We start from the raw sequence: 20,137 nt of genomic DNA, 5'->3' as shown, positions 1-20,137 counted from the left end.
TACTGGGTTCACACATCAAGCCCCATAGTAGTAGTGTCTGCTCCTATAGTGGCTTCTGTAAACCTTCAGGTCCATTGATGAAAAACACGCTAGGGCCAGACGATGATGGTGCCCACAGATCTTCACCTTCAGTAACATGAACTTCTTGACCATCCATGAAGTAGGGGAACAACTCATTATCCTATATTTTCTTTTCTTGGAAGGGTCCCATAGGTTAAATTCTTACTGTTTTTAAATTCCACCAATACATCTCTAGGAAAGCGGATAGATAAAATGGAAGGTATAATATGAGCAGATTGTACCAACCAGTCCTACATGAAAAGTCGTAGGTCTTGTATCGGCGTGTATTTGTTTTTTTTCTTCCAATAAATTGGTCCTTAATGCCTAAATAATAATCCAGTCCACAGGGACCCCCTGGACAAAATTATTTTTGGGAATAGAGGCAAATGAAGGGTAATCCTGCCATAATGTGTCTAAATAAAACCATGGCCACACCGCTGCTAATGGCCAGCAGGGGGTGAGCAGTTTTGCTTGTGTTGATCGTACCACTGTTACCAGCCAGATGTCACGACTGCCCAGCTGTGAGCGGCCAGCAGGGGGCGAGCAGTTCTGGTTATCTTGTCTGCACCGCTATTAACGACCAGCAGGAAGCGTGCAGTAGTAGTTGTCATGGCTGCACAGCTGTGAATGGCCAGCAGAGGGCGAGCACATGACGTTAAAAGAGCACTCCACCTGTAGGTAATTGATTGGTTATCTGCTGTGGTAGTGAGTTTCCAGGCATTTGTTCCTGTTGTTCGCTGTCATTTTTCCTGTGTTTGACCTGGCTTTGTTTTGATCTCATTTACCTGTGTACCAACATCTGGCTTAAACCTGACGGTATCTCCCCATATTGACTCCGTTCGCCTGTTATGGACCTGAAACTGGTTGAGCACAAAGACTTTGAATACCCTCCATCTACAGCCTGAGTGTCAATTGGGGACTATCCTGGAGACTGACCTGGAAATGTTACCAGTAAAGTCGATACCTACTTGCGGAGGTTAAAGGTGAAGAACGGGGGACTCCGCACCCAAGGTTCGCCTGTGCCTACCCACTTATGGTCCAAGTTATTGTTCCACCTTGCTGCCATGTTTTCACCTGTACTGAGCGCCGCTCCTCCTCCGACAAGTCTGCACAGTGTCGCTGTTCCTGCAACGCTTCGCTACTCCGTGTCACCGAGTTCTGACTACTTTAGCCGAGGACCGGCATCCAGGTATGCTCTTAGACATGCCGTTTTATACAGCACTTTACACCACCATGGACTGTGTACATAATAGTGGAAGACAGCGGCCACATAATTCTGCCATCATGTGCCTATATAATAGCGCCATGCAGTGCATAGATAATAGTGGCGTACAGCGAACACATAAGATGGCCATACAGTGAACATATAACAATGCTATACGGTGCATAGATAATTGTACCATAGAGCGAAAACATAACCGTGCGATACAGTGAATATATGTAACGGTGCCAGCCAGTGAATATATGTAACGGTGCCAGCCAGTGAATATATGTAACGGTGCCAGCCAGTGAATATATGTAACGGTGCCAGCCAGTGAATATCTGTAACGGTGCCAGCCAGTGAATATCTGTAACGGTGCCAGCCAGTGAATATCTGTAACGGTGCCAGCCAGTGAATATCTGTAACGGTGCCAGCCAGTGAATATCTGTAACGGTGCCAGCCAGTGAATATCTGTAACGGTGCCAGCCAGTGAATATCTGTAACGGTGCCAGCCAGTGAATATCTGTAACGGTGCCAGCCAGTGAATATCTGTAACGGTGCCAGCCAGTGAATATCTGTAACGGTGCCATTCAGTGAATATCTATAACCGTGCCATACAGTGAAAACATTGCAGTGCCAGGCAGTGAATATATGTAACGGTGCCAGCCAGTGAATCTGTAATGGTGCCAGCCAGTGAATCTGTAACGGTGCCAGCCAGTGAATCTGTAACGGTGCCAGCCAGTGAATATCTATAACCGTGCCATACAGTGAAAACATTGCAGTGCCAGGCATTGCAAAAATGACAGCCTTATGCAAGTGTCTAAATAATACCACAACTAAACCCGTGACGTCCGTTAAAGACCGGCCATGGAAGAGGTTTTGCAAGTTGTATGTGGTGGGGGGAGCAGGGTGCTGGAGAATCTTTAATCCCTGTTCACACATTTTTTTTGCAGCCAGATAAATCTGCCTCCAAATTCCTTCAGGATTTTAACCTGCCTGCGATTTCTTGCTGCCATTGAGCAACGTGGGCAAAATAACTTTTTTTACCATAAGCGGCTAAAAGCTGCCGTGAAAAAAAGACGCCTCCGCCTCCCATTGAAAACAATCCAATGCGGTTTCCGCTTCAGAAACCGCGTCAATAAACTCAGTGTGAACTGGGCCTATGACAACTGTCCCTTGTAATTGTTAACAAGTGTTATCACTGCATTTTAGAGACCATTTGGTCAAGATCACACACAGTTTTTGGTGCCGTTTTTGGCTCAGTTTTTTTATTTTAAGCCAAAGCCATAGGAGGATCCAAAAGGAAGAAAAGGTATAAAGAAAAGACTGATCTCCTTTCTTTTGTGTCCTCTTCTCTGTTTGGCTAAAAAAAAACTGATCCAAAAACTGCATCATAATAACCGTGTGTGATTCTGGCCTTACAGGGTAAACCTTATATAGAAAAATCTCATCTGCGTGATTAGTCTACGGAGCAAGCGCTATTTTGAGAAACTATTGGGGATAGTAATACATTAAATTGTAGAAATATCGTCATCCACGTTCAAAACTAAGGCTTCCTTCACATATCCGTCAGGGCTCTATTCTGACGTTCCGTCTGAGCTTTCCATCAGAATAGAGCCCTGACTGACACACTGAAACCATAGGCTTCCGTTTCCATCACCATTGATTTCAATGGTGACGGATCCAGTCCCAATGGTTTCCATTTGTCTCAGTTGTGCAAGGGTTCCGTCGTTTTGACGGAATCAATACGGTAGTCGAGTACGGTATTCATCCAGTCAAAACGACAAATCCGGTGCACAACGGTGACTAAGGGAAACCATTGGGACCGGATCCGTCACCATTGAAATCAATGGTGATGGAAACGGAAGCCTATGGTTTCAGTGTAGCAGTCAGGGCTCCGTTCCGACGGAAAGCTCAGACAGAACGTCAGAATAGAGCCCTGACGGATATGTGAAGGAAGCCTAAGTTGTAGCTATATTAGTAAAGCAGAACCATTTCAAATCTCATCCTCTGAATACTGGAACTTTATTGACAAATTACAAAATACAGAGAACATTGTGTATTCATAGATTTAGCATACGTACTGCGTCCAAACAAAAGTAACAGAGTCCGACAAAGTTGTATCACGTATAAGGCAATACGTAAGAATTGAAGAGGGGAGAGGGGGAAGATATTCGTGTGCAACCTCGGATGTGAAAAATTAACGTTTTTTTATATCCGAGATGCACTTGTGCGGACGCGTTATCACGGATTCTATGAGTCTAGAGTCTATGGTGGGATGCGTGAAAATGCGACACGTCCTATTTTTTCACAGACCCTTCACACGCTCAGTTGAAACAACGGCCGTGTGAACGGCCCGATTGAAATACACGTGTCCGTGTGACGGCTGTTAAAACAACGGCCGTCACACGGACGAGTTACGCGCTCGTCTGAATGAGCCCTCAGGTCGGGTTCCTACGTAGCGTAAACGCTACGGAATTCTATGTGGAAATTCCGCAGCATTTACAGTAACGGCAAAGTGAATGAGATTTAGCAATTCTCAGCCACACCCATCAAAAAACAAAAACGCAGGAAGTCGTTTTGAAAGTGTTCTGCGGTTGGACATTCAATTCCGCAACATGTCAATTTATGCTGCGGGTTCTGTGCGGAGATGCTGCGTAGTTGGCCCATAGACTTGAATGGGGAGCAGAAATTCGGCAACAGATGATTGTACAGCGTTTACACAGGGCAAACGCTATGAGGGTATGTTCACACGGCTTATTTTCACCCGTTTGCGGCCCGTAAGCGCCCTCCGAAAAACGACTGAAAATACGGAAGCTGAGAGCCTCAAAACATCTGCACGTTGACTTCAATGGGAAAAACGGCGTTTCGTTATGACCGGGTGTTGGTTTTTTTACCAAAAACGGCGCGTAAAATAACGCCCCGTAAAAAAAAGTGCATGTCACTTCTTGAGCCGTTTTTGGAGCAATTTTTCATTGGGTCAATACAAAAACCGCTCCAAAAACGGCCGTAAAAACGCTCGATGTTTAAAAAACTGTTGAAAATCAGTCTGTTTTCTCTTGACAAAAGCTCCGTATTTTACAGCCGCTTTTAGTTTAGCGTGTGAACATACCCTAAGAGTAAGTACATACAGGGCGCATACACTACATAAAAGTACACATTGTATCACATTGAATGTCCGCTGCAGAAAACTTCATGTCAAAAAAAAGTTTCATACTTGCATAGCCATGGCGACTCGTCCCTCCGCCGTCCTGCAGCCCGGCCTCCTGGGATCATATTTCATGTGACCGCGGCAGCCTGTGATTGGTTGCAGCGGTCACATGGGATGAAACATCGTCCCAGAAGGCTGGCATGGACAAAGAAGCACTGAATTCTGGGTATGTTTTTTTTTTTGTTAGGATTTTTGCAGCGAAATCGCAGCTTTTCCGCCACAAAAATCCCAACATCTGCTATTTGTTGCAGGTTTAACATCCCCGTTTAATTCAATGGGGAAAACCCCAAACACAAGAGCGGCGATTGCGCAAAAACAATTGACATGCTGCAGATTAAGAAACCACACTGCGGGTTAATTCCTGAGCGTTTTTTTTTTTTCCGCTTATCATTTACGCAGCGTGTGGATGAGATTTGTTCACATCATCCGCTCTGCTTCTACTGTATCATGCTGCTAAAATAAATAGGATACAGACCTCCTAGCAACAATCAGGACGAGGACCTCTTCCAGGTGGTTATTACCGTTCCCCCCCACCCCATACAGGGGTAAGAAAAGCTTAGTGCTGTTTTGGACTTTCCATCGATTCTAGGAGAGAAGGGGCATCTTATCCTGTTTACTCAAGTTGCTGTGAAAGCCCCAAGGGCCACACTTATAAGGTTGCTGTTGACAGATCCTACCATAATTGGCAGGATGCCGTAGAATCTTATGTTTGAGTACCTGCCCTCATTGGGGGTGTCTGGTATCTGCTCATTTTAATGCCTATTAACGGGGGATCAGAAATCGTATTTACTGCCCAAGACATCTTACACCCGACTTCGAACCCAACTTTAGGTCACAAGCCGGAAGACGTGGTTGGAGCAGATCCTGGTAATGGAGGCCAGATGAAGAAAAATAAAGTGTATGTTCCAAAGACCTACTAGATACATTGCATAAGAGTTTATCTTTACCAGCAGTATACAAGTTGGGTTACAAAGGAGGCCCATTGATTCTTGGTGGCATCTCAACGTAGATGGACCTTCTACCTTGGTCTTGCAATACTTTTAGATATCCCGTATCTGTGCAAGTTTGTAGACACTTGGGATCTCTATAATAGCCTGTTACAGAATGGTTATAAGTTACAGTCGACATCCTCGAAGGCCTCGTTCCTGCAGCGAGACATTGTTGGTAGCACAAGGCTCATTAGATGACTGGCTTCCTCAGCTTTTTTATCCATCCTTTTGACTTAGGAGGTTTGATGGATTCTTCTGAGGGCTCATAATTGGCTAGGTTGTCTATATTTATCTTCAAGTCGTTAAATGTCGGCCTCTTTTGTGGATTTTCCATCCAACAATCCAACATTACGTTGTAGACCTTATCGGAGCAGTTTTGTGGAGCTGCCATGCGGTGGCCTTGTTTGAGGTAACAAAGTAATTCTGAGTTTTGAATACCTACAGAAAAATTACAAAGTAGTTACCACTGACAGTAATAACTGATAAATGATAGCTGTACATATAATTATACAACAGTACATTCCCAGGTTATACCAGCATGCTCCATATCACTATATACAAGAATATGTTTAACTTATACCAGCTGTACATATATAATTATATAAAGGAGATACCCAGGTTATACCAGCATGCTCCATATCACTATATACAGGAAGATGTATAACTTATACCAGCTGTACATATATAACTATATATAGAAGATACCCGGGTTATACCAGCATGCGCCATATCACTATATACAGGAAGATGTATAACTTATACCAGCTGTACATATATAATTATATACAGAAGATACCCAGGTTATACCAGCATGCTCCATATCACTATATACAGGAAGATGTATAACTTATACCAGCTGTACATATATAACTATATATAGAAGATACCCGGGTTATACCAGCATGCGCCATATCACTATATACAAGAAGATGTATAACTTATCCCAGCTGTACATATATAATAATATACAGAAGATTCCCAGGTTATACCGGCATGCTCCATATCACTATATACAAGAAGATGTATAACTTATCCCAGCTGTACATATATAATTATATACAGAAGATTCCCAGGTTATACCAGCATGCGCCATATCACTATATACAAGAAGATGTATAACTTATATATAATTATATACAGAAGATGCCCAGGTTATACCCGCATGCTCCATATCACTATATACAGGAAGATGTATAACTTATACCAGCTGTACATATATAATTATATACAGAAGATACCCAGGTTATACCAGCTGTTCATATATAATTATATACAGAAGATACCCGGGTTATACCGGCATGCTCCATATCACTATATACAAGAAGATGTATAACTTATACCAGCTATATATAATTATTTACAGAAGATGCCCAGGTTATACCAACATGCTCCATATCACTACATACAAGAAGATGTATAACTTACACCAGCTGTACATATATAATTATATACAGAAGATACCCAGGTTATACCAGCTGTACATATATAATTATATACAGAAGATACCCAGGTTATACCAGCTGTACATATATAATTATATACAGAAGATACCCGGGTTATACCAGCATGCTCCATATCACTATATACAGGAAGATGTATAACTTATACCAGCTGTACATATATAATTATATACAGAAGATGCTCAGGTTATACCAGCATGCTCCATATCACTATATACAAGAAGATGTATAACTTATACCAGCTATATATAATTATTTACAGAAGATACCCAGGTTATACCAGCATGCTCCATATCACTATATACAAGAAGATGTATAACTTATACCAGCTGTACATATATAATTATATACAGAAGATACCCAGGTTATACCAGCTGTTCATATATAATTATATACAGAAGATACCCGGGTTATACCGGCATGCTCCATATCACTATATACAAGAAGATGTATAACTTATACCAGCTATATATAATTATTTACAGAAGATGCCCAGGTTATACCAACATGCTCCATATCACTATATACAAGAAGATGTATAACTTATACCAGCTGTACATATATAATTATATACAGAAGATACCCAGGTTATACCAGCATGCTCCATATCACTATATACAAGAAAATGTATAACTTATACCAGCTGTACATATATAATTATATACAGAAGATACCCAGGTTATACCAGCGTGCTCCATATCACTATATACAAGAAGATGTGTAACTTATACCAGCTGTACATATATAATTATATACAGAAGATGCCCAGGTTATACCAGCATGCTCCATATCACTATATACTAGAAGATGTATAATTTATACCAGCTGTACATATATAATTACATACAGAAGATACCCAGGTTATACCAGCATGCTCCATATCACTATATACAAGAAGATGTATAACTTATACCAGCTGTACATATATAATTATATACAGAAGATACCCAGGTTATACCAGAATGCTCCATATCACTATGTACAAGAAGATGTATAACTTATACCCGCTGTACATGTATAATTATATACAGAAGATACCCAGGATATACCAGCGTGCTCCATATCACTATATACAGGAAGATGTATAACTTATCCCAGCTGTACATATATAATTATATACAGAAGATTCCCAGGTTATACCAGCATGCGCCATATCACTATATACAAGAAGATGTATAACTTATATATAATTATATACAGAAGATGCCCAGGTTATACCCGCATGCTCCATATCACTATATACAAGAAGATGTATAACTTACACCAGCTGTACATATATAATTATATACAGAAGATACCCAGGTTATACCAGCTGTACATATATAATTATATACAGAAGATACCCAGGTTATACCAGCTGTACATATATAATTATATACAGAAGATACCCGGGTTATACCAGCATGCTCCATATCACTATATACAGGAAGATGTATAACTTATACCAGCTGTACATATATAATTATATACAGAAGATGCTCAGGTTATACCAGCATGCTCCATATCACTATATACAAGAAGATGTATAACTTATACCAGCTGTACATATATAATTATATACAGAAGATACCCAGGTTATACCAGCTGTTCATATATAATTATATACAGAAGATACCCGGGTTATACCGGCATGCTCCATATCACTATATACAAGAAGATGTATAACTTATACCAGCTGTACATATATAATTATATACAGAAGATACCCAGGTTATACCAGCTGTTCATATATAATTATATACAGAAGATACCCGGGTTATACCGGCATGCTCCATATCACTATATACAAGAAGATGTATAACTTTTATACCAGCTGTACATATATAATTATATACAGAAGATACCCAGGTTATACCAGCTGTTCATATATAATTATATACAGAAGATACCCAGGATATACCAGCGTGCTCCATATCACTATATACAGGAAGATGTATAACTTATACCAGCTGTACATATATAATTATATACAGAAGATACCCAGGTTATACCAGCATGCTCCATATCACTATATACAAGAAGATGTATAACTTATACCAGCTGTACATATATAATTATGTACAGAAGATACCCAGGTTATACCAGCATGCTCCATATCACTATATACAAGAAGATGTATAACTTATACCAGCTGTACATATATAATTATGTACAGAAGATACCCAGGTTATACCAGCATGCTCCATATCACTATATACAAGAAGATGTATAACTTATACCAGCAGTACATATATAATTATATACACAAGATACCCAGGTTATACCAGCTGTACATATATAATTACATACAGAAGTCTCTGAATAATCTCTGTTATTAATTATACATAAAACAGGATTTTGGAGACATAACAATAACTACAATTACCTGGGTATGGGATTATCCCTCGGGACATTATCTCATATAATAAAATACCAAAAGACCAAACATCTGACTTGAGGGTGTACCGACCATACGCCAGTGCCTCGGGCGCCGTCCATTTATAAGGTATTTCCTTGGAGCGTGATACATACATGTCATCCTAGAAAAGAAAATGAAAATTATAAGCTGATATAATTGTAATAATTATTAATGTATAAAACTGTGATTGGGAACGTGTTTGGGTGGATCCGGGTGTTTATTGCATAGTCACATCATTTAAATGTGATTACATTGTTGCAATGATAAAACTCTCCACTAGAAGGCAGTGCACAACATCAAACAGATAAGTAGAATTTAATGCCCCTGCTTTGAGACAAGGCAATTGATATTGAAGCAAAACTCAATGGGCCACACCCCTAAAGAGTGTAAAAAAATAAATAAATGCTATAGCATTTAAAATCTGTATACAGGGAGCTCCCCATAGTGGTGGCGGCAGGTAATCAGAATTTTATTGTAAAAGCAAGCAACAGGAGCAGTTCAGTGTTGGGTCCCTCTCCTCACGGATCCCATAGGAGGTCCTCTATGGTAAGAATGGCACTGTGAAGAAGCTATACATGGGGCCAGCTTATTGTAATATTTTAATAATGATCTTTATATAGCGCCACCATATTCTACGGCACTTTACAATTCTGTATAAATCTCTTCGTACCTTAATGAACCTTGCTAAGCCAAAGTCTGCGATCTTGCAGATGTTGTTCTGTCCAATGAGGACATTTCTGGCGGCCAAGTCACGATGGACACAATTTTTTGTCTCTAGGTAATGCATCCCGTCCACTATCTGCCCCGCAATATCCAGGAGCGCGTCCAAATTTAGCTCCTCCCCCTCACTACCTGGGGAAACATTCAACAAATTATGGTAAGATGCAGAATAGGATGTTCTTAAAGGGGAATTCCACCTTTTTATAGATACATGTTAATGCCCTCCATACCATACCCACATGATAAAACTTTCCTCTTTTGAGTCTGCACAGTATTCCACTCCATTTAGTATTTAATGAGAAAATACTCCAAAACTGAGATATGAACAACCACATGACAGCCCACATACACCCTAGGAGCTAGCTCTTCCTAAAAGGGTTTCTATGCTTTTCAGTGGATGGAGTAGACAGGCAGAAGATAACTATAATATAAAGGCCGTACACCCAAGGCACAACTCTAGACACAATTTTATTGGGTAACTTCCAAAATCAGTGCGGGTGTTTCATATCAGGCTGAGTAAATGGTCTCTATTGCACCACCTACAGGTTTGGATGGGTCCTGCACCCTGGTAAAGAAAGCAGCATAATAATATAGTAACTATATTTCGTATTAGTTACATTTACCTTGAAGAAATTTAAGCAGATCCCCCTTGGCCAGAAGCTCAGTGATGATGTAAAAGGGGTTTCCCACTGAACACACAGCATACAGGGATAACAGGTTACGATGCCGAAGGGTCTTCAGAAATGTTGTTTCCCTCACAAAGGTTTCCTGATTTGTTACATCTAAAGAATAATTTGGGAGGGGAATAAAAATAAATTAATTTGTGCTGTTGCTTTGATCGCTATGTAAAGCATTCGATTATAACAGTGGTGAAGAGTGGTACTGCAGGTGTAGAAGAGAGGGGGCCCCATAGCAAATGTCAAACTAGGAGCCAGTATGGTGATGTGTTTTGACTCCCAGGACAGAAGGTCTTGGTGTTTTGTTTCTTATTCCCTTACCCTTGGGCCAACTCCCCATCCTCTCGTTGGCTTAAAATAAAATGGGGAGTCTTGAAAAGCCTATAGCCAACCACATGGGATGGGACCACCAGGGCTTGGTCCCTCTTTACAAGGTCCCGATAGCAGACACTTGGTTTGCCCCTATGGTCTACCCTTGTGCAAGTAGCAAAATTACCCAGATATCTTCAATTCTTTTTGAAATTATGAGGCCGGGATAGGATGTTGTGCTCAAAATCAGCCATTTTGAAGGATAAGGAGGATGGTTTTTGGTCACTCGGCCACCCTCCTAAACATACATACTATTCACAGCTTTCTTCTCCTCCTCTCTGTTTACTACAGATGTAGCCGTCTTTATCTTGACGCTTAACGCATTAAATACACAGTGGCAAGAAACTTTAATTTGACTTTTTCAATGCCTTTTGTTGTGTGATCTCACGCTGCAGCAAGTTATCAGAGTACAGATAAAGATGGCTACATCTGTATGTTACTTGTGCTTCTTATTCCTATAGTTGAACTCCCTGTGCCCTTATGCAATGGACTTCTACACATAGGTCGGCATGCCCACGCGATATCCCACATACATCTGAGAAGCTCGGAGTGCAAATATATTCACTTTGGTTTTCAGTTCATAGAAATGGAGAACACTGCAGGGAGCTATAATAATAATACAGCAAGGCAAGTTAAAAGTAAATGTTTTGCAAGAAATTGGGAATTAATAGCTAGAAATTGCCAGGAGCTCTTAATTTGAACATGACCAGTGCACAAGATCATATTTGAAGCGGATTTGAAATGCTAGTGGGTGTGGTGATTTTTGCAAACATAACACTATATTATACAATAGAGGAGAAATGGTGACACTTCCCCTTTAAGTACTACAATGCATCATTTATATCTTTAGCTCATGGTACATTTGGTTTATTGTAGTTTGGGAAGATAAGAAGTTTAACCTGAATGTTCAGTCAGTGTTCTAGATACTTGAGGTCATGACAAGACTCAAAGCCCTTTTGGGCTTTATTTTTTGCATATGCTGCCACCTAGTGGTCGTCTGTGGAGATAGCATAGACTAGATTTAACAACAAGGAGACTATGTGGAGATTTGACACCATCTTCCAACTGGACCAAGCTTCAATTTGGACAAGCATAGCTGGGGAAAATCCATGTTAAATAAAAGTAGTTACCCTTTAAAGCCCAATCCAGTGTGCCCCTGCTCTGCCTTACAGAGGGCCGTCTCTATTACTTTAAAAAGCTGTTTTAAAAAGATGTAACTATGGATAGGCTGTTATACTACTAAAGATAAAATGTTTAAAATAGGAGTCACTTGAAAGTGGATATCCCCTTTAAATCTGTGTCACAACATATCTCCCGCTCACCTTGATTAATGGTCTTAATTGCCACCCTAACTTTGACTCTGCCAAGCCAGTACCCTTCATAGACTTGAGAAAAGTTCCCTGATCCCAGCTTCTGTGCCAGTTCGAATTCCTCCCTGGGTCTCTCCCACTCATCAACCGGAAGTGGGTTCAGATCAGTATCCGTGGGCTCATCCTGCACAGAGAATGTTAATAAATAAGTTGAAGAAATTCTGGTTGTCTGCCTCTAGTTTTATTGGCCGTTTTGTTCTAAAGCTAAATACTGTCATACAATGCCTAAGTAGTCAAGGGGTTAAATGATAAAGTCCCTGGTGGTCTAAGGCAATTTAGGGGTTACTGGTAAAGTCCTTATTGGTCCCTACTGAGTAGAGAAGGATTACTTACTACACTCTCAGTTTTCCTCTGGGGATTCAGTCCTTGGGTATCCCTAGGAAATAGGGGCCGGGGGCAATTGCCCAGTTTGTTGTCGCCCCCCTTAAAACCGTCCCACGCAGGGATCACCCCCAATTTTTGAGAAGAAGCCTGCCCTAGGTTGTAATGCAGGGGAGGCTACTAATGCTCCAGCTACTGTCTATTGAAATGAATGGGAGTTGAGAAACATGTCGCACTCACTGGTTTCCTGTATCTACACCTTTTGAACACCTTGTTATAGATCAAGTATAGAATGAATCTACAGTCACTGTGTACATACATGACATTACTTATCCTGTACTGATCCTGAGCTACATCCTGTATTATACTCCAGAGCTGCACTCACTATTCTGCTGGTGGAGTCACTGTGTACATACATTACATTACTTATCCTGTACTGATCCTGCGTTACATCCAGTATTATACTCCAGAGCTGCACTCACTATTCTGCTGGTGGAGTCACTGTGTAAATACATTACATTACTTATCCTGAGCTACATCCTGTATTATACTTCAGAGCTGCACTCCCTATTCTGCTGGTGGAGTCACTGTGTACATACATTTCATTACTTATCCTGTAATGATCCTGCGTTACATCCTGTATTATACTCCAGAGCTGCACTCACTATTCTGCTGGTGGAGTCACTGTGTACATACATACAGTTAGGTCCAGAATTATTTGGACAGTGACAAGTTTTGGCATTTTGGCTGTTCAACAAAACATATTGAATATACAGTTATATAATATGGGATTAAAGTGCGGACTCTCAGCTTTAATTTGAGAGTATTCACATCCTAATTTGAGGAAGGGTTTAGGAATTACAGCTCTTTAATAGGAAGCTGCCTCTTTTTCAAAGGACCAAAAGTAATTGGACCATTATCTCAAAAGCTATCTAATGAGCTGCATGAGCTATTCCCTCGTTAATCCATCATCAATTAAGCAGGTAAAAGGTCCATAGTTGATTCCAGGTCTGGCATTTGCATTTGGAAGCTGTTGCTGTGAACCCACAATATGAGGTCAAAGGTGCTCTCAATGCAAGTGAAACAGACCATCGTTCGGATGAAAAAAATGAAGAAATCATCAGAGATGTGGCACAAATATTAGGAGTGGACAAATCCACGGTTTGGTACATTCTTTAAAAAAAAAAAGGCGCACTGGTGATCTCGTGAACTCCCAAAGGCCTGGACGTCCACGGAAGGCAACAGTGGTGGATGATCGCAGAATCCTTTCCATGGTGAAGAAAACCCCTTCACAACATCTACCCAAGTGAAGAACTCTCCTGGAAGTAGGTAGATCAGTATCTGTCTACCATAAAGAGAAGACTTCATGAGAGCAAATACAGAGGGGTCATCACAAGGTGCAAACCATTAATCTGCCTCAAAAGTAGAAAGGCCGGATTAGACTTTGCCAAACAACATGTAAAGAAGCCGCCCAGTCCTGCAACAGCATGAAACTAAGATCAACCTGTACCAGAATGATGGCAGGAAGAAAGTATGGCGAAGGCTTGGAACGGCTCATGATTCAAATCCACCACAACCTCTGTAACACATGGTGGAGGCAGTGTGATGGCATGGTGGGGGCAGTGTGATGGCATGGTGGGGGCAGTGTGATGGCATGGTGGAGGCAGTGTGATGGCATGGGGGCAGTGTGATGGCATGGTGGGGGCAGTGTGATGGCATGGGCACTGGGTCACTAGTGTTTATTGATGATGTGACTGAAGACCGAAGCAGCCAGATGAATTCTGAAGTGTTCAGGGATTTATTTTCTGCTCAGATTCAACCACATGCAGCGGGTTGATTGGACGTCGCTTCACCGGACAGATGGACAATGACCCAAAACATACTGCGAAAGCCGCCCAGGAGTTTATAAGGCGAAGAAGTGGAATATTCTGCAATGGCCGAGTCACCAGATCTCAACACGATCGAGCATTTCACTTGCTTAAGACAAAACTTAAGGCAGAAAGACCCACAAACAAGCAATAACTGAAGACCGCGGTAGTAAAGGCCGAGCAAAGCATCACAAAGGAGGAAACCAGTGTGGGGTGATGTCCATGGGTTCCAGATGTCAGACCGTCATTGCCTGCAAAGGATTCTCTACAAAGTATTAATAAACAAACATTTTAGTTATGGTTATTTGTCCAACGACTTGATATTTTCCTTCAATCCCTTGAACTAAACCTGAAAGTGTAAACTTCAATTGCATCTCAGTTGTTTCATTTCAAATCCAATGTGGCAGCAGAGCCCAAATCATGAAGATTGTGTCACTGTCCAAATAGTTCTGGACCTAACTGTACATTACTTATCCTGTACTAATCCTGAGTTACATCCTGTATTATACTCCAGAGCAGCACTCACTATTCTGCTGGTGGAGTCACTGTGTATATACATTACATTACTTATCCTGTACTGATCCTGAGTTACATCCTGTATTATACTCCAGAGCAGCACTCACTATTCTGCTGGTGGAGTCACTGTGTACATACATTACATTACTTATCCTATACTAATCCTGAGTTACATCCTGTATTATACTCTAGAGCTTCAATCACTATTCTGCAGACTTCAGAGCTGAAATCTCCCAGACTGCACAAACCTTGTTCTGGTCAGTTTTCTGTGAAATGTTGTCTTTACACCAGGCACTGTACAGTAATCTGATATAGGGGAAAATTACTGCCCCCTGTACTATAGAAGCTAAGCTGTTTAGGATGTGTCTTTTGACAAGGTTGCTGACTGTTTCCGAACACCAACTGAATTGTGAATGCAGCTCTGAAACAATATGTGAACGCTAAAGGTTGCTGCAAAAGCCATAAATATGGTTTTACCACCAATGGACTGATTTTCTTTTTATCCTGAGAGTCAAATATTTTTCATACTGACCTGAATCTTAAAGGATAGTCAGCAGCCAAACAAGTGAAGATGTAGCAAATATCTGCAGAGAATCGTCATTATCTATTCGCTTTGTGGCACAGTTTTGGGACATGTATGGCTTACATTAAATACTGACTTTTAATAACCGGATCATATTTCCCCTGCAAAATAAAGCGCCACCTACTGGCCACTCACCTTCACACAAGGAGATGTCAGGAGCAGACCCTTTGCTAAGGGCTTCACTTTGTAGAATTCAATTAATTTATTCAAATCCACAAAGAAATTTGAGGCATTCAAGTGATATTCCCCCTGTTCATCCTGAAGGATCCTGAAGTGTTTTACGGAGTTCTGAGAGCGCGCTGGAAATGTAAAGATTCATAAAACTTCTTAGTTCATATACATATTACAAACATCTTGGTGCAAGTGCCACAATGTCAAACTGTGTTACTGGAAAGGGCCATAATCATGTTGACGTAATGTATAGTGCTGAGATGAATAAGCCGCTTAATCCAGAGCTTCATTCCCAAATCTGCTTGTTGTCGTTGGAAACAGTCAGCAAGCTTGTTGTCATACACGCCTCTAACGGTTTAGCTGAGCTTCTATAATGCAGGGGCTAGTTCGTTTTATCTACATCAGATTACTGTACACATTTCCAAATATAAATCACCTGAACAAGCAGGGAATACTGGGAGATTTAGGGCACGGCCTGACGTGGCAGAGTTTTCCCGCTGCAAATGTTGGTGCAGATTTGGGGCAATTACGCAACGAATCTGCACCAACATTTGCATATTTGACAGGTAATTCAGACGTTGCAGAAAAGACAGCGGACTTGCCACAGATTTCAGTTTTTGCATTGCAAAGGCTGAAATCCGCAGTGAAATTCCGCTTCTTCTCCGCAACAGACAGTGCATGCTGTGGAAGGAAAATTCCGCACCGCAGCCTATGGTCCGCAGCGGAGTTTTCCACAATGTCTGAACTAACTTGCCTAAAAATGTATTGAAACAACTGTAAAAAACGGCCACTGGAGAATTCCACAGCAATTCCGCCACGTCTGGCCGTGCCCTTAGGTTCTGAAGCCCGCAGAATTGTGAATACAGCTCTGGAGTATTATACAGGTTGTAACTCGTGAGCAGTACAGGATCAGTAATGCAATGCATATCTCGGCATAATCGACATTCATGCTTCTACTAAAGCTGGGTGATAACCTCTATCAGAGCTGTGATGGAAGCCCTATATGTTGTCACCCAGCTTTCCCAGGAACAGATATAGGAATCCAATGGCAACTCCAAGACTAGACAAAAATAAGGGATGGTTTGATTTTATGGGGGAATTGTGTAAAATTAAAGGTGATCGGGGTAGTTTCCTTATAGGTTGACTTTACCTGATAGAGCGTACACAAAGCCTTGCTTGTCACTAACGCGAATCAGAAAGGATCCAGTCGTATTTCCTCTTTTCAACAGGAGATTTACAGCCTCTGTCCGTGACAGGTCTCTGAAAAACCATCTGTAGGGACCATTAGTAGAGTTAGAAATTGTATCTGGGCCAATAACATAGCTCTGGTGACCTCATGCTGCACTATATGATGACATCACACTACATATGATTTATATACATTATTAGAATGAACTATTTGTATTGAGAGACAGCGCCATCTAGTGTTAGGGCATCATTGTGCAATGTGTTAGAGGCGTATGTGGAGCATGTATCCAGTGTGCTAGTGCCGGGTACTAGTGCAGAGTGAAGTTTGTGAATTAGTAATTTTCTTTTGTAGTGTTATAACTGACCGAGTTAAGAACCCCGTTTACTTTCAGTCCTATGGAATATACATCATGGATTGCGCCAAATAAAAAAAACTCCGCTTTTAATATTGAAAACTTAGCTCTGCTACATGCCACACGTGTGCTCTCCTCCTCTTGATACCTGAACCCCCCCTCCCTAGGTAAAATAAATAACTGTTCTCCCAACTATAGAAGGGGATCTAAAATGTTGTATTGTTGGGGAGCCTACAAATCTTTTGGATATCCCGGGGACCACAGAGCCCTTTACCCCGATTGTGATATTGACGTTCTTGGTGTCTACCATATATCTGTACAGCAGAATTTTTGAAAACCGCTTTGGATGTGAATAGAGTTTAAAATTAGATGTAACTCCACATCAGGACTTGGTCTTGTTTTTGTTGGTCGATTTTTGATAACTTGGCTTCATGTTGCTTGGAAAGCCCCACAAGGCTTGGTCTAATCTTCTAATACATCCTCCTTATTCATGCAAATATTCTTTGAAGGAAACTCCAATGAACCTAAAGTTCAGGTTTGGGTAGAATTTCATTCCCCCCCCCCCCCCCTTCCCCATCCACCGTGTTTTCGACAATTCCCTGGAAGTTGATGGACAGGAGGCAAACACCATCTTTACATGTGAGTTCTTGGCTGACCTTAAAGTTGGACAATCTCTTATTCTCTTGATGGGTCTCAGGGTCTTCAGCAGAATACGACCAGACTAATATTATGGAAAGACCCAGCCCATTAGGAAAGATAGTTTTGCGAGGAAGAAACGAAGAGTAGATGATGATAGACCCCCAGATTAAGAGCCAAGAGGCAGCTGCTCTCCAATATGGCCAAAAGAGAGGGGTCTCATTTGGAGGACCCTCCTCTGTTATTTCCATATGACCTAGTCAGACATCCAAGGAGGACAACTATATGACGTAGGTTCACCACTGTTTGCTCGTGTGTCCACTATATAAAGTTCATCAAACCTATAACCTCTTTTAAGGACAACTCTACCCAGGAAGGATCTGACCTTCAATCACTACTATAAAAGTGACGTAGAATGTCATTCACCATGACACGGAAGAGGGATCATGTCATACGACAAAGGGGCGTTGCATAACTGCAATTGGAACCCAACAGGTTATATTTTTGGGGCTTCACCATGGACAGTTGAGGCGTTTTCTTCATTCCTAGACCATTCCTGGGCCAGTGGGAAGACCTTGACCCTTCAATATCAATGACCACCTATCCGATGATGTGTATGGAGGCTCTAATGGTCTTATTGGGACAGTCAAACCAAAGGCTTAGCAACCTGATAAACATTGAGATCTGTAGCCTACGAAAAAAACATGGCGGTTCAGTCCATTGGGTAGCCAGCCCAATGGTTGTGGTTTAGAATATGACCATTTACCTATGAAACGTGGTCATTCAGTCCATAGGGCAGACCACCCAATCTCTGAAGGATCCATTCATTGTGGTTCGGTAGGTGACCGTTTACACAGCTGAATCGGACCTTCAACGGACGTTCCTTGCACTCTTACAATGAGTCTTCATGACTTTCTTATAGGGTTATATAAGACAATGGGTCGACATGAAGCTCATACTTTGTAATATCTGTAGTCATCTTAGGAGACCTTTATGGCTACTCATGTATGGCCAATGTATTTCTTCTCTTGGCGTTATCAGAATTTTATACAGACGTAGCAGAGTTGAATCTGTTTTTTATCTCATTACGGGTTCACACCTTTTCTACATCTGACAATCCCAGCTCTGCTACTTCTTCTGCTCAGGATTTCGTTACCTATCGAAAAACATGCACTGAACAAACGAAGGACTGTGCTTTCAGCTCATGGGTGTTATTAGCAATGAAAGCTGAAACACTCAGGGAAGTCTGATTATTAATTAGTGTTGTTGACTATAGCCTCATAATATGTAGCAGAGCTGAGCACCAGAGATGATATATCAGTGTTTGTCAAATTGTGATGAATTATCTCTGCTTTTCCATTGGACTACAGGCAAACGTGCTACATACTAGACAGAATTATCACAGTGTGTAATCAATAGTGCTACATAATGACAAATTTAGCTCTGCTACATCTGTAACTTCAAAATGAATATTTACTATGACAAATTACCCTGTAATAAACCAACACATTGTGTCAAGCTAAGTCCATGTGTAATGAATCCATTCGATTACATGCGATACTATATGTATTGGCTTACTTACGGCTGTTCTTCCACCGTTCCTTCTTCTGCCATGTAATTATTTGGTACGAATCCCTTCTCGCCAGTCCTGCTGCCATCTGCTCTGAGTTTTTCCACCAGCCACCAGTCCCCACTCCTGTCTAGAGCCTGGAAATGATCGCCAGCTTTGAAACTCAACTCTTGACGGGTAGAACCTTTAAAGTCCCATTGACTTACATACCTATAGGTTGGATGGCTCATATCTATATAGTCCCGTATGGTGGACTAAACCGCCTCACATATACTTCTCCCAAATCTGCCAGGAAGAGGAGAGACGTTTTACCAGTCTGGACTTTCCAGTCCAGGAATCCTGATAAGATGGGTGTGGAAGCCAAAGACAGAAGGTCATATAAATTTGTGTAAATATCTCTGGTCACATGAAGTGATTGCTGGGTCCCAGCATTGGAAAAATTCCCTTCCACTTCCTCATTGTTTTCAATATTACCA

At 41.3% G+C, this 20,137-nt stretch overlaps 1 protein-coding gene across 1 annotated transcript; it reads right to left on the bottom strand.

The window, feature by feature from the left end:
- Positions 1 to 4,976: 4,976 nt before the first annotated feature.
- On the bottom strand, positions 4,977 to 19,906 carry PTK6 (protein tyrosine kinase 6). Its single transcript, XM_075845071.1, has 8 exons — positions 19,674 to 19,906; positions 17,065 to 17,186; positions 15,879 to 16,042; positions 12,408 to 12,579; positions 10,663 to 10,821; positions 9,990 to 10,171; positions 9,287 to 9,440; positions 4,977 to 5,899 (listed from the first exon to the last, which is right to left on the bottom strand). Exons 1-8 carry the CDS (start codon positions 19,889 to 19,891, stop codon positions 5,652 to 5,654), a joined length of 1,419 nt encoding a protein of 472 aa, XP_075701186.1. The 5' UTR covers positions 19,892 to 19,906; the 3' UTR covers positions 4,977 to 5,651.
- Positions 19,907 to 20,137: the final 231 nt, after the last annotated feature.

This window comes from Rhinoderma darwinii, chromosome 13 (genome assembly GCF_050947455.1).
Source record: "Rhinoderma darwinii isolate aRhiDar2 chromosome 13, aRhiDar2.hap1, whole genome shotgun sequence".
Lineage (NCBI taxonomy): Eukaryota > Metazoa > Chordata > Amphibia > Anura > Rhinodermatidae > Rhinoderma > Rhinoderma darwinii.
Note: the sequence above shows the minus strand (reverse complement) of the source record. Positions and strands in the feature narration are given on the sequence as shown.

What these genes read in the sequence shown, in the direction of transcription:
- PTK6 (XM_075845071.1), bottom strand. Translation starts at nt 19,891, where the DNA reads ATGAGCCATCCAACCTATAGGTATGTAAGTCAATGGGACTTTAAAGGT. An exon ending in GGAACGGTGGAAGAACAGCC is followed by an intron (nt 17,187 to 19,673) that starts GTAAGTAAGCCA and finishes TGGTCCCTACAG; the next exon opens with ATGGTTTTTCAGAGACCTGT. An exon ending in GCTTAGCAAGGTTCATTAAG is followed by an intron (nt 9,441 to 9,989) that starts GTACGAAGAGAT and finishes TTTCTTTTCTAG; the next exon opens with GATGACATGTATGTATCACG.